The sequence below is a fragment of the Globicephala melas genome, chromosome 18 (genome assembly GCF_963455315.2).
Source record: "Globicephala melas chromosome 18, mGloMel1.2, whole genome shotgun sequence".
Taxonomy (NCBI): domain Eukaryota; kingdom Metazoa; phylum Chordata; class Mammalia; order Artiodactyla; family Delphinidae; genus Globicephala; species Globicephala melas.
The window spans coordinates 1,380,720-1,403,273 of record NC_083331.1 but is presented as its reverse complement, the minus strand read 5'-3'; the positions used below and the strand labels follow the sequence as shown (position 1 = coordinate 1,403,273).

The window sequence follows — 22,554 nt, the reverse complement described above, 5'->3', positions numbered from 1 at the left end:
GTGGCGCAGTGGTTAAGAATATGCCTGCCAGTGCAGCGGACACAGGCTCGAGTCCTGATCCGGGAAGATCCCACACACCGCGGAGCAGCTAATAAGCCCGTGCACCACAACTACTGAGCCTGTGTTCTAGAGCCCACGAGCCACAACTACTGAAGCCCACACACCTAGAGCCCGTGCTCTGCAACAAGAGAAGCCACCGCAATGAGAAGCCCGCGCACCGCAACGAAGAGTAGCCCCTGCTCGCCTCAACTAGAGGAAGCCCGCACACAGCAGTGAAGATCCAATGCAGCCAGATTAATTAATTAATTAATTTTAATGTCTAAAACAAAAGAAGCCTTGGTATTATGAGTTTAATGAGAAGAATATATTGCATCGTGGCATTAAATTTTAAAATTCTAAAATAGTAAGAGAACATCAAATGTGGTGTTTCTTTGATATTATTTAAATTCACATTTTGAACTCACATTTTGTGAGTACAACTTGACTAAAACAAATGGTGATCACAAATTTTAAATAAATAAAAGCAAGGAATGTGGATCATCATGTTTAAATAGTCAAACAGAAATATGTTAACTGGGAAAGCGATTTTGCAAGTGTCATTAGATGCAGGACTCTTTTTCTATTGCATATCAATGAGTATTTTAAAAGCTCAAATAATGTATTTAATGAGATGGAACTATTTTAATTTGCTATAAGAGCCCTAAACAATTCATAAAATTAAGTTGGCATTGCTTTCTTTTATTTCGAGTTGTCTGAGTATATTTGTGGTCATTATTTTTGTGAAAAGGGGAGAAAAGGACATTAGTAAGACTTTAGCAAGAGTAAAACAATAATATATTGGAGTCTACTTGGTTGGAGTGTATTTGTGTGCAGTGCATTGGGTTTAACGATAGTACATTTAAAATTGGTATGCCAAGGGCAATGAACTTTATAGCAACATACAGAAGTTTAATAACCGTGAAACATTGTAAGCCTAATGAAGACTAAAGCTTTCTTACAGCAGTACAGCAAGAATGCAAAGAAGTTTTTATACTTTATTGCCTCAGGTAAAAATGTCTCTGGAAATATATAAGTGATGACAAAGCTTTGATGTTAGTAAACCCAAATGGAAGTCAAAAATCAAAGTGTGTAAATGGCCAGATTATGAAAAAAAAGATGACAAAGTTATACCCTCTAATTAGATGTAATTTGTGCTTTTGGCATAGCTATTTGTCCTGCATGAATGAGAGGTTGTCTTACTTTCCTTCCTTGTGTGATATGACACTCTTTCTGTATCTTACTGCACATCTGTGGAGGTGCTTCTTGGGGAGGGGGGACAAGGGGGCCAAGAAGGGAAGAAAAACAAATTGTAATGTAAAAGCAGAAGCATTTTTTAATCTTTCCTTTTGCAATTATATTTATTTAGCTGAACCTGAGTAAAAAATTACTATTTACTCTTATTCTATAAAGCATATGTTCTGGTAGATAATGCATTCAAATTAATGCTTTTGTTACTGTGAGTTTGGAGTTTTATGAATTGTAACAGTGCATAAACATATCCTAAGCCATCAATAGTAGAGTATATGAACTTAAAATTTACAGTTTAAAAAGTGGTAAATATTTGGTAAAGTAAGCCATAGCAGATATCTTCTCTTAATGTGCTCTCCATAAAAAAGATAGTTAAATGTTTCAGATTATAAATAATTTCAATATAGAAATAATACTTAGTGGATCCTATATTTAAGCACACCCTAGTCTATATAGAAACTTTTCACTGACATCTGTGAAAGTTTCATGAATGTGTGGTACGCAGAATAAAAGTTGTGATTACTCTCCATTAAGAAGAGTACAGCCTGTACAGCCTGCCGATGCAGGGGACACGGGTTCGTGCCCCGGTCCAGGAAGATGCCAGGTGCCGCGGAGCGGCTGGACCCGTAAGCCATGGCCGCTGAGCCTGCACGTCCAGAGCCTGTGCTCTGCAACGGGCGAGGCCACAACAGTGAGAGGCGCGCGTACCACACACACAAAAAAAGAAGAAGACGACGAAAAATAAAAAAAGAAATACAGCCTTATAAAATCTTCAGTTTATCCACATGTGTATTGTATGAGTGATGTGCCTGTGGTAGCAGTTGTGCAGCCTCAGTGTTTCCTGCTACACAAGCATAGTTCCAGGAGGCTCCCTCTGTCCTCATCACTTGGCTGCTGTGTGCCCTAGACATGCAAACCATTTTTTAAATTAGATAAAATGAACCTTAAATAGGAAAGCACAGTGTTTTTCCACAAATTGTTTTATCAGTAGATATTCCAAAGCAAAGTATGATTGGCTTAGTCTATCTGCTATTTGGGAATATCAGTCATTCTTCTCATTTGCTACTATGCACAATTAGAAGATTATACATAATAAGAAATTATAAATGGGGTTTCTATGTTTTTGAGTGTGTGCAGAGTATAAATACCAAGAGATTAAATCACACCATTAGGTGTTCTAAAGACAAAATCTTTTTCAGTTTAAATTTGGTCATAGTTGACCAATTAAGAGCCAGCTCAGATCAGAAGCAGATCCCTAGTAGGGCTTCTGCCTCTGTTCAGACCCACATTGGTGGGGAGTTCTGGAATGCTGGGATTTGGTCCAGGGCTGAAGTCAGGGTCAGGAGCCTGCTCTTGTGGTACATCCTGCTCTAAGTGCGTGGCTTCGGCAGCTGCCGAGGAGAGGCAGTGAGCAGCTGAACACCTCCTAACGTTCCTCCAGTGACAGTCCCGCTTGCGCTGAAGTATGATGTGAAAGGCTGAGCTCCTCTCGAGTGAGCTACTTTAGTGAGCAGCAGGAGCGGGTGGTGATAAGGGAACATTGCGGTTTAACCAGGAACTGCTGCAGTGGAAAGACGACAGTGAGGGTTAGCCTGTGAGCCAGACACACTTTTCTTTCTTAAAAACTTAATACTAACCATATTTTATTTGTAATTGAAGCTTGACTTTAATACTGCAACTGTTTTGTTTTTAAATTAGGACTTTGTATTTTATTAGTACTGCCATTAGGCAGTGATTAAATCCGTCTTCAATTACAGTCATGAAAAGATTGCTCCTTAAAACCCTAAAGAAATGCTGTTTTATTATGGTTATTGAAATTTCTTGAAATATATTAGGAAGGGAGTTCCAGCTGTTGGCTCTTTCTTAATTCTTAAAGATTACTTATGTTGGCTTTTTTCTTATTGAGATATGCATATGTTATAGAAAATTTAGGAAAAGTGGCAAAAAGAAACACATAAGAACCATTTTGCCTCTTCATGACTTGAAGAGACTAGTTACTGTTAAAGTTTTGGGTGTTGTATCTTGAGTGAGAAGGTTTTGATTAAAACTTATTTAAAACTTTGCAAGGCAGTGTTAAGGTATTAACAACTATCGTTCTCTCATGTTATAGAAATATAGCCAATGGCTGTGAAGTTAAGAAATAAGTGTGGGGACTTCCCTGGTGGTGCAGTGGTTAAGAATCTGCCTGCCGGGACGGGAATAAAGACACAGACCTACTAGAGAATGGACTTGAGGATATGGGGAGGGGGAAGGGTAAGCTGTGACAAAGTGAGAGAGTGGCATGGACATATGTACACTACCAAACGTAAGGTAGATAGCTAGTGGGAAGCAGCTGCATAGCACAGGGAAATCAGCTCGGTGCTTTGTGACCACATAGAGGGGTGGGATAGGGAGGGTGGGAGGGAGACGCAAGAGGGAGGAGATACGGGGATATATGTATACGTATAGCTGATTCACTTTGTTATAAAGCAGAAACGAACACGCCATTGTAAAGCAATTATACTCCAATAAAGATGTTTAAAAAAAAAAAAAGAATCCGCCTGCCAATGCTGAGGACACAGGTTCGAGCTCTGGTCCAGGAATATCCCACATGCTGCGGAGCAACTAAGCCCATGCGCCACAACTGCTGAGCCTGTGCTCTAGAGCCCACGAGCCACAAATGCTGAGCCCATGTGCTGCGACTACTGAAGCCTGCGTGCCTAGAGCCCGTGCTCCGCAACAAGAGAAGCCACCGCAACGAGAAGCCTGTGCACCTCAACGAAGAGTAGCCCCTGCTCGCAGCAACTAGAGAAAGCCAGCGCACAGCACTGAAGACCCAATGCAGCCAAAAAATAAATTAAATAGGGCTTCCCTGGTGGCGCAATGGTTGGGAGTCCGCCTGCCGATGCAGGGGACACGGGTTCGTGCCCCGGTCCGGGAAGATCCCACATGCCGCGGAGCGGCTGGGCCCATGAGCCATGGCCGCTGAGCCTGTGCGTCTGGAGCCTGTGCTCCGCAACGGGAGAGGCCACAGCAGTGAGAGGCCCGCGTACCGCAAAAAAATAATTAATTAATAAAAATAAAACAAATAAATAAATTTTTTAAAAAAAGAAATAAGTGTAGTTGCAGAGAGGTCGTTCTAGTGACAGTGAGCTGACGCTACCCTCTTGGAGACCACCTCTTGCCCCTGTCTCCTCGCTCTCCAGGCTCTTTTCGTCTGTATTGCTCTTTAGTTGTTTCTCTGTTAGAGGCTGTGAGTATTTATTATGCTTGCTTATATAGGGCAGTGCCTGGTTTGGGGAAGGCAGCCTACATGGCTTTAGCCCATATCAGCGGAAAGAGAAAGCAATGTGAAAATCAGAATTGTGCAGATACACATATAAGACTTGATTAAGACCAAGCTTTTATTTGAATTTTTTATACAACGATGATGTCCTTTAGTACTTTGCTTTATTCTGGCTGTACAGCAGTTGTGTATTTTTTATTTTAATTAATGTGCTTTAGCTGGTGGAAAATATAAGATTTTTAAAGGACTTGGAATTAATTGTTTTCTCATTTTATATTTAGTCCTGCGGGAGAAAACTTTTTCTGTTCAATTTTAAGTCTTCTACAGCCATGTGTTGAGAACGGATCATCTCAGTTATTTAGAGTTAATTAACTCTATGCTGTTCTAACATGAGCAGTGCTTAGAATTGGAGCTTTTTTTTCTTTTTACTAATTGTTATTGTATTTTACCATATTATTACTCACGTTTGCTGATTCATCTTTGTCATTCTTTTTTTATATTTTATTTATTTTTATTTTTGGCTGCATTGGGTCTTAGTTGTGGCATGTGGGATCTTTTCGTTGTGGCGCGCGGGCTCTTCATTGCAGCACGTGGGCTTCTCTCTAGTTGTGGCACACGGGTTCCAGAGTGTGAGGGCTCTATAGTTTGCAGCACGTGGGCTTAGTTGCCCCACAGCATGTGGGATCTTAGTTCCCCGACCAGGGATCGAACCCACGTCCCCTGCATTGGAAGGCGGATTCTTAACCACTGGACTGCCAGGGAAGTCCCCTGTCATTTATTCTTTGAATAGGTTGAGAATATGATAAAAGTTATGTACTGTCTCCCAAAAAGCTCATACAGTGTTTTCACCTATAATTTCCAGGAGTCACAAGCACCAGGAAGCATTGTAGTGTGGGGTTATGAGGCTCTGCTCTAAATTTTTAGGTTATATTCTTGTCCCTTCTAGGTTCTTAATATTTGTCCTTCTTTACATTGCAAAATGTTTCAGGTGTTATATCTAAAATTATTTTCAAGTAAACTGTTTTGATCCTGTCACTGCGTTACTCTTCGGTTTTGGATATTACCCTCAGATCAGATAATTTACAATATTTACCTTTACTTTATGGTATTTACTCTTCCCTTTTACCAGTACTTCACTTCTGTTCTGACTGTACATTCTCTTTTCTAGCCCAGTGTGCCTTCTGTTAGCCCTGTTGTACTAGCTTATCCTGTTTACACCTTTGTAAGTGTCACAGATGCCTTGGTCTATTACCATATCCCTCTCCTTTAAATCATAAAGGTCCATTATCCAAGAAAGTGTCTTCAGGTTTATTCTCTTTACTCTCTAGCATGCGAGTGAGGTGGGTCATGCAGGAACTCAGAGCCTAAACGATGATTTCATAGTAACAGTTTTAATATTGGTACTAATATAATTATATGAAGTTTTTTATTATAAGTTAAAAGAGTATCTAAACAACAGCCATGAATATTTAGAAACTAATTTCACACTAAACAAGGTGACAAAGTTCATCCGAGTCTTTAAATATTCAGAGTAACTCTTTGGGACTTCACTAGCAGTTCAAGTTTGGAGATTAGGGTTGCCTGAATCATTTCAGAACTTCAGGCTCTATTTTAGCCTACAAGTATCTGTTCCTTCTTTTTCCCTTTCTTCCCTAATCCTAGTTAAGATTTAACTAGGATTATTCTCTTGATTATAAAGAGCACAGGAGTAAATTCACCACCAAATAAATTTTAAAAGGGAAAGATTACCCAAGTGCTCGTTCTGTCCATGCCAACCCTTAAATGTGTATGTAACAACTTACCATAAACTGTAAGTTTTCAGTGGTTTTGTTTCTCATATAAGATTCAAAAATTCTTAAGGGTCAAGATAAGGATTTTTCTGAAGCATGCACCCAAAAACTTCGTATTTGGTACAGGCTCACTGTTGCCTTGGGCAAATGCTAACAATTCTGCTCACTTAGTATATGATTAACTGGCACAGTTTTATCCTGCTTTTGCCCTGTACATGAAGGCTAGATGTGGAAACTCGTGTATCCTCGTTGGATACCACCTGTCGTTAAAGGCAGAGAAGGGTGGTGAAGTTGAAGGGAAAAGGGGCTGAACGCTAGCAGTGCTGGCAGTAGAAGTGGGAAAGTGGGGATTCTCTTCAGCTTGTTTATTTAGCGGTTGTTTACTTTAGTTATGTTAGGTGCTACCTTAAACAAACAAATAAGCAAACAGTCTGTTTGGTTTTTCAGCCATTATATAGCAGATTCTATTATGGAATCTTTTAAAATCTTCACTGTTAAAGTATCTTCAGAAATTACTAAATGAGAGCATGGGTGTCTTACGAGCATGAAATATGTCCAAAGCATCAGGTGAAAGCAAAGAGGGAGATTCTGGCAAGTCCTTGCCAGGTCTTAAACGGTTTGTCCTGTGTTCATGGTTTACAGACACAAAGCAGAGCTTTATTGAATAGTAAATTAATTTGCCAAAATGTGTAATCATATATGTGCGTTACTCTTTTTGTGTCATGTAATCTATGTATTACTTTATTTACTGGTGATTTAATTTATAAACATCAACAGAAATGACATGCATCTTAGTACCTTTTTTGTAAAAGTAGTATCTTTATGTGTTTTGTCAATGCTTGGTAAAATGTTCAGCTCATCCCCTGCTCATTTGCTACAAATACATTTTAATCAAAACTTTTATCTTAGACATATTGTATTGTTATGTCCACAAACTCCAAGCGGAAGCTGAAAAGATCCGTTACAACCCAAGCCAAACATGATATAAGGCCTGAAATCCATCAGATCATTCAGATTTACGGACAGAAAGTGCGCAGCAGCTGGTGCAGCGCAGTTTCAGAGCATCTGTTTCTGAGATTCCATGGCTTGTGCAACAGGCGCAAAATGAGCAATATCCTTTTGGTACAGTTAACACTGCCACCCCCTGTCCACAGCTTTGCCTCTGTGCTCCTGTTATGAAGGCATTTTTAAAATCTAAAGTAATTAACAGTATGCAGTAATTTGTGGTTGTAATAAGAGGAAATAATTGTGTGCACACTTGGGTGCACTTGTACATACCTAGCTACCTAAAGATATTTTAATAAATTATTAATAGGGTTTAAAATACATAAGCACAAAACCCTTTCGCGTATTGGTTCAAGGACTGAAATCTATTTTTAAATTGTTATTTTTTTAATATCACACTTCAAGTTTGGAATTGGTTCCCATTCATAAAGATTCACTCATTCCTGGCACACTTTTTTAACCATTTAACATATTAACCAAAGGAAGGCATGCCGGGGGCAGACAGATGCAGTGCAGAGTCACCAGGGCTTTGATAAGCATTTACTGAGTCCTGTACACTCGCTCTAGGACACCCTAACCCAGAATGGGCACTGGGGGAGGGCTCTTAGAGGAGGGAGTACCGGAACCCTAACAAATGAAAGGGCCAGAAGCAGCTAACTATCACACGCTTAGCTTCGTGAGGTTTAATTACCATCAGAAGCGGTTAGTGGTTATTTAATCTGTCTTCTGGAAAGATGTGCAGCAGAGGTTTATTAAAGCTCATCAGAGGTAGCAAGGCGAAAACTGAAGCTAAGGACACACCAGCAAACCCAGTCAGTTTCAGGAAAATTATGTTAGCAAAGACCAAAACTAAGGTTGACATTTAAAATTAGTACCGTATTTGTTTCGTACAAGACCAATTCATAAAAATAATAGTATCAATGGAATTTTAAAATAGAAATGTAATTTTTGTTTTTAATAGGAAATTGCATATCTGCCCCTTCAAGCTTTCATTATTTTCCCATTTATCCGAAGGTTTTCAAAAAATGTGTTCTATTTTTGGGATAAAATTTGTATGCAAGCAACGTGTTGCTGTTTGGGGTTTTTTGTTCTTGTTGTTTTTTAACTAATTCCAGTCTTTGACCAAATTTTGTGTAGGGTTAGGGTGTGGGGCTTAAGGGACTTGGTGGTAGAGAGGCAAACTGCCGTCAGTATTCAGCCACAAGCTTTAGAAAGCCATCCTCACTCTGTGCTTCCTGTAAACCGAGGAAGCATGTAGCGGGGACAGTCTTTTGCTGGGGACTGGGGGTATGGAAGCCTGAGCGGATCATGGAGAATGTGGGAGCATGGGGGGAAAGCAATGCAAAATACTGTATGGATGAATCACTTTCCTTCTGGAATCCTAAACTATAAAATACATACAGCTACAGACTGCAGCTGTTGCCTGTGGAGGGATGGGAGAAAGGCGAGAAGGGGTCCTTTAATCCATCCCCTCTTCGCTCCACACTGTGTGTGTTGTAGGATATAATATCCTAAATGTTGTTAACCCTCATGGTAGCCTCTGTTTATGACTCAGCCCTTTGATAGCAGCACTTTCCCCAGGCATACTTGAAGTTCTCAGTTTTGAGGAGACTTTTTTGCATGGGTTTGTAAGGGTCCTGAAATTTAGATCGTAGCTTATATCACAAAAGGCTCCTTGTTAGGCTCTGCTGTACTTCTCAGTTGCCTGAAGAAGAGAGATCACAACCGAGATAAATTTGCTGATACCAGACCTGTTAGGAGTCTTCTATTTAAATTTAATTATATAATAATGAAAAATATTAGTTCGGTACATCTCTGTCTCTCTTTTTTTTTTTTAGTTCCCTGTGCTATACAGTAAACCCTTGTTGTTTATCTATTTTATATATAGTGGTGTGTATCTGTTAATCCCATACTCCTAATTTATCCCTGCCCCCTTTCCACTTTTGTAACCATAGGTTCGTTTTCTATGTCTGTGAGTCTGTTTTTTTTTGTTGTTGTTGTTTGTTTTGTTTTTTATTTATTTTTGGCTGCGTTGGGTCTTTGTTGCTGCGTGTGGGCTTTCTCTAGTTGCAGTGAGCAGGGGCTGCTCTTCCTTGCGGTGCACGGGCTTCTCATTACGGTGGCTTCTCTTGTTGCGGTGCACGGGCTTTAGGCACGCAGGCTTCAGTAGTTGTGGCACGCGGGCTCAATAGTTGTGGCATACGGGCTTAGTTGCTCTGCAGCATGTGGGATCTTCCCGGACCAGGGCTCAAATCTGTGTCCGCCGCATTGGCAGGTGGATTCCTAACCACTGCACCACCAGGGAAGTCCCTGTTTCTGTTTTGTAAACAAGTTCATTTGTTTTTTAAGATTCCACATATAAATGGTGTCATATGATATTTGTCTGTCTCTGTCTGGCTTACTTCACTTAGTATGATAATCTCTAGGTCCATCCATGTTGCTGCAAATGGCATTATTTCATTCTTTTTTATGGCTGAATAATATTCCTTTGTGTATACATACCACATCTTCTTTATCCATCCATCTGTCGATGGACACTTGGGTTGCTCCCATGTCTTGACTGTTGTGAATAGTGCTTCTATGAACATTGTGGTACGTGTACATATCTCTCATTTTGAAAAGAAAGAAGTCAGAATGTCATGGTTGATAAGTAATATTGGAAAAGTAACTATCAGAGATTGGAATTTATCACTGTGGGACTTTCACGTTTGCTAAGTGCTTAGTGCTCCTTTCATACTTCTGTCTAGCATTCACCCACTTGTGTTAGGCCTCCCCCCACTAGAAAGGGGGTGTCTGTTCATGTGTCACTTTATACAGTGCTTGGTCGTAGGAGACATGTAATATTTATTAAATAAGTTGATACTGAATGGTTGTAGGAGCAGTTCACAGAGTAGTATTTCCCTTGCGAGTAGGGCAGTAGGCTAAAGCGACTCCATCATTTCTCAGGAGAAGCTTTACTTAGTTGCTCCCAGTTTTCCCAGGAATGACTTTTGTCTCCCTCACTAATACTCTGTCATTTTGTAGAATTTATCGTGAAGCATAGCTTATGCAGTGAATAGTTCTAATTTACTCTGGTAGTATTTTGTTTCATGTACAATAAAAACTCCCTGATTCAGAGTGAAATGGAAAAGTTCTGTCTAATGACTGAAAATTTCCAGTTGTGAAGTTTTCTTTAAGAAGAAAAGATATTCTTTAATTACACTACAGAAAGTTCAAAGACAACAAAACAATTACATTTTATCCAGATTACTGCAAATTCCAAAATAAAAACCGCAAATGAATAGGTTTTACTACACTTTGCCTGATGCAATGTATATCTGTTGGACATACTGAAAGCATTGTAAGGAAGGGCTTTTCTTTTCCCACTTTTTTTCATTAGAAATGTAGAGACCAAAGAATGTTCAACAAAGAACAGAACACTTTTTCCAATTTGTCACTTCATGGATGAAAAGTAGAGACAGAATGGTGAAGCACCTGTTGCTTTAAAGGCAATAAACTAGTGAAATGTTTTCACAGAAGTCATCAGCTTTCAAAGATCTCTTTTATCTAGTTCATATCACTCATTGCTCTTAATTCCTTTGTCACATTTTTTACTGCATTACAAGTAATCCTTGAAAGCCATGGAGCATTTTACATTTAACCAGAACCATGTGGACGGTTCTCACATGTTGAGGATAGCTCCAGTCCCGGCTTTGACTCTGCCCCTCCTCTCCCATACATTTAGCTTTAGATGCAGGTTTGAGAAGCAAATCTAGTGGTACTGGGACGGACTCATCCCCGCTCCCATCACTTTCCACCCAGTCCCGGGAGGTTTAGGGGCAGAGCCCCCAGCAGACCCTCAGCAGTGCTTTGATCTCCACAAGCACATTCCATAGGCTCCTCTTCTTCCTGAGGCCGACAGGGTTGAGTCCAAGTAACTTAGGATGTCTCCTTCAGGTAAACATTAAGATTGGTACCGTTTAGTCCATTCCTACTGAATAGTTCTCCTGCACTGCAATAAATAAGTTGGAGTGAAGAGGGGCAAAAAAAATTCTCCCCAGCCTTTCGGGTTGAATAGCTTGAGAATGTTACCCCCTCACACTGCTTTCATTTCCTCACTTAGTATACAAGGGTGATGTGTGTCTTTTAAGCATTATCTTAGAACCACATCTTGCTTAATCATTTACTGTGTCATTTTTTTGTACTATCTTCTCTGAGAACCGCTTTTAAGAGGTTGAATCCAGCAATAAGGGCATCATAGTTCTAACCTTACTTAGATTTTCTAACATCTGCCTTATTTAGGTTTTCTGAAAGAACTAAAACTGACCAATCTCCCCCGAGGTCTTCTAGGATTATTCAAACCTGAGTATATTCACATAGGGCAGTGGCAGATAGGGTAGTAAATTCAGGTCTTTGAGGGTTTCAGTGAGGTTTTCCCACGCTGTTTTTGAGCAAATCTGTTGCTGATTTGTTCTCTGTCTTCCTGAAGTACGGCAGTTTTCATGTTGAATCCTTGGTGTCTGTCACACATGTGGATATTCTTTTCCCTAAATGCTTTTCTCTGTGCTTTTCTTCTGCCTTCTATGTGGTTTTTTTTCCTATCCGTAGTTTGTGTATTTTCTGCAGTGTTGGTTCTAGTCTTTCCTGTTTCTTAGAGCTTCTCGTTTCATACTGGCATCTTTCGTGTCTACTCCGCTTGTGCGGCTGGGCTGGCTCCCTTTCAGAGGCCTCTGTCATCTTGCATCTTATCTTTGCTCTCGGATGTTTAAAGTGCATCGATCACGTCTTTTGTTTTCTGTGATTTTTTTCTGCTTTCTTTCAGAATTTGATTTTCATTGTTGTTTCCTATTGCTCTGCATTTTCCCAGAGAATTTGGACAGGCCCAACATCAGGTTTTAAACAGATGGTCTAGCCAGGTACGTTATTTGCCAAGGACATTGTGAGTGTATAAGCTTGACCCTTTCCATCTTGAACTGAGCACTCTTTACCTTCACATCAGAACATTAGCTGCAGAGCAGGATGTTCATAGTTTCCATGGACTGTGGGTCAGTCTGCTGCCTGCGGGACTGGAGGAGGAGCGAGGTGTGTCCTGGCTCTCCTCTGGGCGTTCTGCCTTCCTGCCACGCTGGGGGTTAGCGCATCCCCAGGGGTGGCCTTTGCGATTCCCCCTGTTTGGAGTGCCTGCCCCTTTAGAGAAGTGCCCTCGGACATAGTTGCTGGCTTTTTGGTCAGCGTGGCTGTGGACGCAGTATTTTCCTCTGCCCAGCCGTGCCCGGCATCCTCTGCTGATGCCAGCCCTCCTTTGACAGGACGCAGGAGGGGAAAGAGGCATGTGCTGGGTCTCTAGTGACAGCAGCGAGTGACAGGGGTTTCCGGGGGGACTCCCCACGGTCCTCTCTGGCCTGCACATCCCTGCACTTGGGAGCTCTCAGTGACAGCGTTACCCCTGCAGGTTAGAGGTAGTCACCTTCCACAGTGCACCTTCCTGCCATCTGCTCCACAGCTGTCTGCGATCCCAGTGTGAGGGGGCCCCCGGAGGCGTGCAGTGCACACACCCAGGCCCAGCTGCCCCATCCGCAAGGGATTCCAGAATCTCGTCCTCTCGTTCCATCACACTCTGGGGGAGGAAACTAGTTTTCATTCCTAGTACTGTCGTGCAGGTGGGTCAGCATTATCAGTATCTATCAATAGAAGATCTTTCTAGAACAGTTTAGAGTGGGAGGTAGGAGCTAGCATCAGCATGGCTGTCCTTATTTTCTGGTTTTCATTCTGGTTCTTTGTCAGGTTTTGGGACGGAGATTTTAAGAAGTTTTACTTACTGCTTTCTCATCAATTTATGGTTTTGTTTTTTTTTGTTGTTTTTGTTTTTGTTGTTTTTAATGACCCTTTGATTGCATTAAGAGTTAACTCAGGAAGGTACATTATACCTTTTTCTTTTTTTAGCATAGAGAAAGGACCTTCCCAAATTTTATTTGCAAGTGGATAATCGTATAGATTGAGAGTGAAAACCAAAAATCCAAAGGGAAAAAGAAAACTTGTTTTTTGTAGCAGAGCCTATAAAAGCTGGAGGTTCCGGGACTTCTCTGGTAGTCCAGTGGGTAAGACTCCACACTCCCAATGCCAGGGCCTGTGTTCAATTCCTGGTTGGGGAACGAGATCCCACATGCATGCTGCAACCAACAGTCCGCATTCTGCAACTAAAAAAAACAATCGCACATGCCGCAACTAAAGATCCCACGTGCTGCAGTGAAGATCCTGCGTGCTGTAACTAAGACCCGATGCAGCCTAAATAAATAAATAAATATTTTTAAAAATAAAAGCTGGAGGTTCCGAGTTCCTCCAGTGCTGGTATTCTCACCATACCCTTGAAACGGCTCCTGGAATTTAACAGATTTTTAGACGTGCATAGCAACATTTATTTATATCCTATATCAACTACTTAAAATTATGGTTTGCCTTATGATACCTTTTATGTTTGAAAGGAATTGATTTAGCCCTAGGAGATGACATTCAGATTTCTCCTGACATCCTGAAACCTAGGTGTCAGCATATTGAATGGCTATTTGTATAGATGCTTTTCCTGTAAGTGAGAGCTCATCATGACTAAGAATACACTAGTAGTAAGTTTTTTTAAAAGTGACTGTTAACAGTGTTGGAAGATGAAAAGATTTGTATCCTGTGGTCTAATTTTATATGACATGTAATAGTGTTTATGACGAGCCCGAACTATGTCTACTTGTATTTTTCTGAAAGACACTGTGCTTTTACTCACAGTTCTAATCATTTTCAGTTTATATAAGCGTGGCCCTGGTATTTTTATGTAACATACATTCTACAAAGTGCTTTGGATATATATAGTAGATTAGAGAGTAATGCTGAGTTTATACAGCGTCAGTGGGGTATGAGTTATGCCCTGTAAGTGAATCTTCCAGACAACTAAAATTACCCTCGTAAGTAATAAAACATCTTTTTTTAATGCAAGATTTACATTAAAAACAGTTAAGCTACATTACACATTTTTAACAAAATGTTCCCTACATAATTAGCAATTTCTAAGTGACTGAAGACCATCATCACATAAATAGACCTAGTGGCTGTTTGTTGGTCGTCATGACATAGATTGATCCAGACTATTGTGGCCAGGTCTGGCTTCTTTAATTTTTCTCTCCTGTCTCACTTTCAGGCTGTAAGATCTCCCTTCTGCCACTAGTATACTTGACTCTAGCATTTGTAATGTAATGTTTCTAATATGCTGGGGTTTTGAGACTGAAAAGTCAAGCGTATTGGATGGATGTGTAGACTAAGTGCTGAATCATGGTATGAGATATCCTGCAGCATCAGCCGTGTACCTTCCAGTGTCTTCCGTCTACGCTGGCTCTTGTGTGAATTAAAAGAAAATGCCCACATCCAAGATGGTCTTCCTGGTGCACTGTGTCTGCCCTTCTCCCCTTCTGTCCATTTTGGTCGCGTCCCCCAGAGACTCTCTGCCCCCTGGACCTGCTGCCCAGACCTCAAGACTGGCTGTAGCACGCTTTGCTCTACTGTTGCTCCCGGTCTTGGCGACTCCTCACCGTTTGCAGCCCAGGTCCCATTTCTCCTGGCCTGGGATGCCTTTGTTAAGTCTTCCAATTAACAAGGCAGTTAATTGGTCCTCTCTCTGCCTTCTCCTACAATTTTTTACATATTTCTGTTAGAGCATTTGTTTGAATTACGACGATCATGATAGTAATGGCTGACCTTCCGGAGCACGTAGTATGTGTATTATTTCATTGAACCACACGGTTTATAAAAGACCCTTTAAGTAGATACTACTGTCTTCTTCATTTTACAGATTAGTTAGGGAGAAGTCACAGTTCGAACTTGGCCAAGTGACAGAGCTGGGATTTAAGTCCAGGCAGCTTGATTCCTGTTTCCTCACTGTTCGTGAGTCAGCTGATAATTGGTCCTAGGTCACATACCTAGTGAGTGACAGAACTGGAATTTGCATCCAGGGTAGTTTGACCTTGGAGCCAGTGCTCTGAATTGTTTGTTTGCTCTCCAGCATTCCCTTTTGTGAGCTCCTTAAAGGCCGAGACCTCACAGTGTCCATCTGTATATCTGCAGAACAGTGACACATAACAGGTTCTTAAATGTTTGAAGATGAATTTGTGGACTTTTTCACCGCCTGGTATGGAGCAGTACTAACGGCACTAAGCTGGGCATCTGCCCTTGTGTTGTCTCAGATAGAATTGGTTATTCCTCCCCATCCTCCGCATCCACACTGATCCTCTACCTGCACTTAACCAAACTCAAACTCAGTTTACCAAGCACAACTGACCACAGATACGCCACATGTACACATATCTGTGAGAGAGAGACAGGGGAAACGAGAGAGAAGAATGAGTGCCCAAAACCATATGGTCAGTTCAAGGAATACGCAAGCAGCAGCAACAGAAAAAAGCCACCTGAAACGTGCGCGGGAAGGAGGGGAGAGACAGGAGGATGTGGGCAGAGAGAGCATGCTCACGTGAGCAGGAGAGCACCAGGGGAGAGGATGGAAGGGTTGGGGGCAGACAGACATTGTTAATTCTTGATGTTAAATCCATCCATCGGAGCTTTGATCATAGTGGTCATACATGTGAAGTATGGCAAGAATAAACTTTATAGATAAAAGATTCAAAATGCCAATTGATCTTCCAAATTCTGCGAAGTAAGCATAAATATATAATACACATCAATTTGTGGTCCTTTAAAATTCAACTGCTGTATGACAAAGGGGACTTAAAGAAAATTGATTTGTTGGTTCGTCAACTTGGAATTAGAAAGGCTCTGGAAATTTCAGAACAATACTCTTCTTTCCTCTGCGTAAATTTTGCTGTAGCGAAGAATTGTGTTCATAACATCCTACTTATTTTAAATTTTATTGAACAAGGGAAACAATACATGTCATTTAGGAAATGGACAACTCTTAGCCCAGGTCTTAAGGATGGCTAATTCTAGTTCTATTCTTTGTTATTCTCTAGAGCCTAACTTAAATCCCACTCTTTTTATGAAAACTTTCTCAACTGTCATTACCCACACTGATTTCTCTATTTTCCTAGTTTATGTAATCCTTAGAGGAGCGGGCATAGGATAGTGGTTGAGCTGAGGTTGTCATATTGCCTCTATGCTATCCGCTGACTTGCCATGTTAACCCAGGCAAGCTGGTTAACCTTGACAAGCTTTGGTTTCTTCTTTTGTAAAATGAGGCTGATAAAATGAAGTCTCCTATTGGGGTCATTGTGAAGGTTGAGTGGGACCATGTATGTAAAGATTTTAGCACCCTACCTTGCATGTGTTTAATTCACATTAGCTCTATTGTTAGTGTTTATTACTGTCCTGTTGCCCCTTTGATTAGTATGTGTCCTGTCTCTTCCTGGAGTGCCCTCACACTAGCAGATGCTTGATTACGTATTTACTTGGGAGGTCGGCGGGTAGAAGTTACGATGAAGGGAAAGACTCTAGTAGTAAGAGGTGGTGACTTGGAGGCTTCCACTATATATTGCATAAGGGAAATGGTGGGATTAGTATCTACACAGGTGATGGCCTCCAACTGATAGCTGTGTCCTCAGTAAGCAGTGTGAGAGGTGGTGGAAAAGAATAGAAAAAGGAGAGACATTGCTAGTGCTGGCAAAGGGAGTTGCAGGATTTGGGGGTAGTAGAATAGGTTTATTTATACTATGAAGTAGCAGAAATTAAAGGTATGACACCAGGTTGAGTTGTAAGGATGTTAGTAGGGGGTCGTTAGATAGTTTTATGCCACATCGCCTACTGGTAGAGGATCATGGTGGTGGGCAAATGTGGAGGTCATTTGCTTGTAAGTGACCTTCTAAATTCATGGGCTACAATTCATATGGCAGTTTCAAGTTCAGAAATCAACCCAGGGAAGGGAGCTTTAGTTTCTACCTTTTCTTGTTCATTGGGGAGGATATTTAACCAAAATCGGAAGGGATGGCAACCCAATCAACCATTATCTGAAATGGCACTGCCCAGGGGGCCTCCCTGGTGGTCCAGTGGTTGGGACTTCACCTTCCATTTCAGGGGGTGTGGGTTCAGTCCCTGGTTGGGGAGCTAAGATCCCACATGCCTTGCAGCCAAATAACCAAAACATAAAACAGAAGCAATATTGTAACAAATTCAGTAAAGGGTTTAAAAATATTTTTAAAATAAAAATAAAATGACACTTCCCAGAATAATTGACTCTTCTCAAGAATCTTCAGAAATGTTACGCTTATGCAAGTTATAGACGCATACAAGTGTATAGAACATGGTAACCATGAGATGGAGGAATAGTTTTCATGTCTTGCTGCAAGAGAGTGGGAGGTTTGTGTTTTTACTTGTTGGTCATTTTCAGTATAGATTAGGACCAGGAAAGAGGAAGATTGCCACAAGATAGAGGACAGCATGAAAACCAAAAGAGACAGAATAACGATCCATCCTGTTATGAGAGCACTTGAGGAGGATAAATGAGTAATTGGCCCCTTTTAGTTGGTTGAAGTTTAGAAAGAAGAATATGTTTGTTTGCATAAAAGGGATTAAGTGGTTGGTAAAAGATATTTTTTTAACTAGTCATGAACAACTTAGATACAAGATAATATAAAAGAGCCAGCATTGGGACTTCCCTGGCGGTCCAGTGGTTAAGACTCCGCACTTCCACTGCAGAGGGCACGGGTTCAATCCCTGGTGGGGGAACTAAGATCCCAGATGCCGTGTGGCATGGCCAATAAATAAATAATTTTTTTTAAGAACCAACATTTATTTAAAGATTTGGAAATTCATATACCTATTTCTATATAGATTATTTACCTTTTAAAATCTAATAGACTATATATTAACATTAGTATAATAAACACAAATATTCTTTAAGCTAATAATGTATATATCCGTGTTTAACTTCTTCAGCTCTTCAATACACTGTATTACTCTTGTATCTAGGACTTTGCCAGTGCTGTGACATTTACTGAGAAGACTCTTACCCCTCTCCCTTCCCTATCCCATCTGTATACTTTCTGTAAATTCACTGCCAAGGCACTTAGTACATTCTAGTAGGAATTACTGTTTGTCTTGTTTACCACTGTTTTCCTACAAATACTATCCATTTGATAATATATCAAATGATAATTTATCTACTTCATGTATAAAATGTTCAGAAAATATTAATAAAATTCAATTTTCTGATGACTGAGATAAGAGTATGGACTCATATAATTAAGACATGCCCCTTGAGTTATTTTTATAGTAGTAATTTAAGGGGAAAGAAAAGGAAAGACATGAAGAGGCAAGATCTGGAGAAGACAGGGCACTCTCAGTGCAGTATTATTGAGTGTTCTGTATACGGCCAGTATTCTGGTAGGCACTCAAGGAAGCCAGTTGTCAAACTGGGGAGAGAGAATTAATACTGGTTAGAGGACTGAGATCAGCTAAAGGGAGCTGTTGACGGCTTTGAATTTGGAGCTTTAAGCAACCGGAATTGCCGTTTTTCCCCATTTCACTCCACTCAGCACTTACTGAACATGACTTGTGTGTCAGCATGGAAAGGAAGCGATGTGTCCAGGAAGGATGTCGTGGTCTGATTTAGCTTGTTACCTTCAGGAAAGCGGTCCCGAGTGCCAGTGTGCTCTTGGATTTCACAGATGACATGTTCTGAGTCAAGGTTCCTATTTTGACCTTGGCACGTGTGCTGACTGGTATGTCGTCTTCTTCCAGGCTGCCTAGGGCACAGTGCCTAGCCATGGGTAGGAGGGTAGTTGTGGTAGTTAAGAGATTGAAACACTTTTGAGTCAGACACACCTGGTTTTTTATCCTGGCTCTGCATTTACTTTACAGTTTTCATATCTACTGTAGTATCTACTGTTCAGTTACTGTGAGGATTAACTAAATAGTCCACGGAGGGTACTTAACTAGTACAGTGCCTAGCACATAGTAAGTGCTCCGTGAAAGGTTAGCAATAAATATTTCAGTATCGTCTCTATCAGCATTTGGGTCAAGGCCCAGGTCCCATTGTCTAAGGTACAGACTCTGACAGTAACAATATCTTAGCCATTCTTCTTCTCTTAGCACTGTGCACCCATGATGTCAATATATTCCTAAAATCAGGGCCACTGATCAGAATGGATGTACTTCATCTTTACATGATCTGCTGCCGTCCTGTCTCCCTGAGCTTCTCTTCCGCCATACCACCCTTGAGCACACCACGCTTGTTCCTGTCCCATGGTCTGTCTTCTTTCTTTACCTCTTCCTTGGAATGCTCTCCCTCCAGAGCCCAAGCCCACAAGGCCTGCCTCATTTAGTCTCGTTGAATGTCACCTGTTCGGAAAGGCTCTCCTTGTCCATCCCAATGAAATATTACTTTTTAAAAAAATTTATTTATTTTATTTATTTATTTTTGCCTCCGTTGGGTCTTCGTTGCTGTGCGCGGGCTTTCTCTAGTTGCGGCGAGTGGAGGCTACTCTTCGTTGCAGTGCACGGGCTTCTCATTGCAGTGGCTTCTCTTGTTGTGGAACACGGGCTCTAGGCGTGCGGGCTTCAGTAGTTGCGGCACACGGGCTCCGTAGTTGTGGCTCGAGGGCTCTAGAGCGCAGGTTCAGTAGTTGTGGCGCACGGGCTTAGTTGCTCCGCGGCATGTGGGATCTTCCCGGACCAGGACTCGAACCCGTGTCCCCTGCATTGGCAGACGGATTCTCAACCACTGCACCACCAGGGAAGCCCCGAAATGTTACTAATCACTTTCTTATCCTGCTTTATATCTCTTCATGGCACTTCTTAGTGTCTTATATTATTTTATACATTTATTCGTTAATTGTCATTCTCCTGTTTGGGAATGCAGGTTCCTCAGGTTAGCCTCATCACTGCTCTGTTTTCAGTGCCTGTGCACTCAGTAAATATCTGTTCAGTAAATGACTTCAAAGTTTGGAGGTTGTTATACCTAAACACTAAAATTACTCTTTAAAGATTATTGTAGAAGTAGCTAAGTTGGGGACTGATACTGAAAAAAATCTGAAATTGCAATTTCTTTTTCTTTTAGGAAAGTGTGGACTCTGGAGAGATGAAAGGGAAACCGTCTCCTCGTAAACAGCGCTTCATGCAGTTTTCCTCAATGGAACACGGGGGAGAGTATTACATGACACCACGGGACTTCCTCTTCTCAGTAATGTTTGACCAAATCGAACGTAAGTTGTGTTTTTGTTTTTTAAGTTAAAAAAATCAAATATTAGGGCTGAAAAACCTCTGTTTTATAGAATTGGTAACAGCTTTTCTTCATCTTAATTATCATCATTCTTTGTACCATGCGTTTACTTAATTATTTAGACTTTCAACCCTTGTGAGACTAAACTTTTATTTATTTATTTATCTAAGAAATAGTTGCTTTGTATGTGGGTTTTTCTAAAAAGAGGAAAAGGGCTTCCCTGGTGGCGCAGTGGTTGAGAGTCCGCCTGCCGATGCAGGGCACACGGGTTCGTGCCCCGGTCCGGGAAGATCCCACATGCCGCAGAGCAGCTGGGCCCACGAGCCATGGACGCTGAGCCTGCGCGTCCGCAGCCTGTGCTCCGCAACGGGAGAGGCCACAGCAGTGAGAGGCCCGCGTACCACAAAAAAAAAAAAAAAAAGTATCCTAAAGAGAGGGAAAAAATAGGTAAGTTTTTAAATGTCACTAAATAAGTTCTTAATAGGGTAACTAATTCATCCAAGATGTTACGTTTTGGTGGTGTTGATGTTTTAAATTGGGCAAAAAAAAGAAACTAGGTTAGAGCAATTAGGAGGGTCACACAAGGGGTGGGGTGGTGGTGGGATGAACTGGGTGATTGGGATTGACATGTATACACTGATGTGGATAAAATGGATGACTAATAAGAATGGTAGCCTAATGGTAGCCAAGTAAACATAGAACCTCACACCAAAGGCCTATTTACTGCAGTAATGTTTACCCAGCACATCATATCTGGCTCTCAACAGTAAAATCAAGTGGTATGCTAAACGGCAAAAAGCGTCATCTGAAGAGGCAAAAGCAAACATCAGAACCTGATTCAAATATAGCAGATATTTTGGAATTGTCAGACCAGGAATTCTGAATAACCATAATATACTGAGGACTCTAAAAGGAAGAGTTCACAACATATAATAACAGATGGGTAATGTAAACCGAGATAGGGGAACTCTTAGAGTCAAAAGGAAATGTTAGAAATAAAAACCTCTGTAACAGAGATGAAGAATGCCTTTGATGGTCTCATCAGAATAATCCTCTGGGCCCAGAAAATAATTGGTGATCTTGAAGGTATGTCAGTCAAAACTTCCCAAACTGAAAAGAAAAAAAACTGGAAAAAACAATATTCAGAAACTGTGGTATAATTCAAAAAGTGTAACATGCCCATAATGGCAATACCAGAAAGAGAAGAAAGAACAGAAGAAATATTTGTAGTATTAACAGCTGAGAATTTTCCAAAATTATTAACAAACACCAAACCACAGATTCAAGAAACTCACAGAATACCAAGCAGGATTAATACAAAAATAAACTCAAAATGGATACCAAGCAGGATGAATACAAAAATAAACTCAAAAGGCCTAAATGTGGGATTGATACTATGAAATTCCTAGAGGAAAATGTAGGCAGAACACTCTTTGACATAAATCACAGCAATATCTTTTTGGATTTGTCTCCTAGAGTAATGGAAATAAAAATAAACAAATGGGACATAATTAAACTTAATAGCTTCTGCACAGCAAAGGAAACCATAAACAAAACAAAAAGACAACCTACAGAATGAGAGAAAATATTTGCAAACAATATGACTGACAAGGAATTAATCTCCAAAATATACAAGCAGCTCAATATCAAAAAAACAAACAACCCAATCAAAAAATCGGCAGAAGATCTAAATAGACATTTCTCCAAAGAAGATATACAGATTGCCAGCAAACACATGAAAAGATGCTCAACATCACTAATCATGAGAGAAATGCAAATCAAAACTACAATGAGGTATCACCTCACACCAGTCAGAATGGCCATCATCAAAAAATCTACAAACAGGGCTTCCCTGGTGGCGCAGTGGTTGAGAGTCCGCCTGCCAATGCAGGGGACATGGGTTCGTGCCCCAGTCCGGGAAGATCCCACATGCCGCAGAGCGGCTAGGCCCATGAGCCATGGCGGCTGAGCCTGCGCGTCTGGAGCCTGTGTTCCGCAACGGGAGAGGCCACAACAGTGAGAGG

The 22,554-nt window shown here is 41.0% G+C and overlaps 1 protein-coding gene across 2 annotated transcripts in view; it reads left to right on the top strand.

Annotated features, from left to right (window-relative positions):
• MICU2 (mitochondrial calcium uptake 2) overlaps positions 1–22,554 on the top strand; it is an 84,716-nt gene that overhangs the window by 8,183 nt on the left and 53,979 nt on the right. For both annotated transcript variants that reach the window (XM_060287820.1, XM_030882700.2), the window contains exon 2: positions 20,369–20,513. In XM_060287820.1, the coding sequence (XP_060143803.1) occupies positions 20,369–20,513 (145 nt within the window). The remainder of the gene's footprint in view (positions 1–20,368; positions 20,514–22,554) is intronic.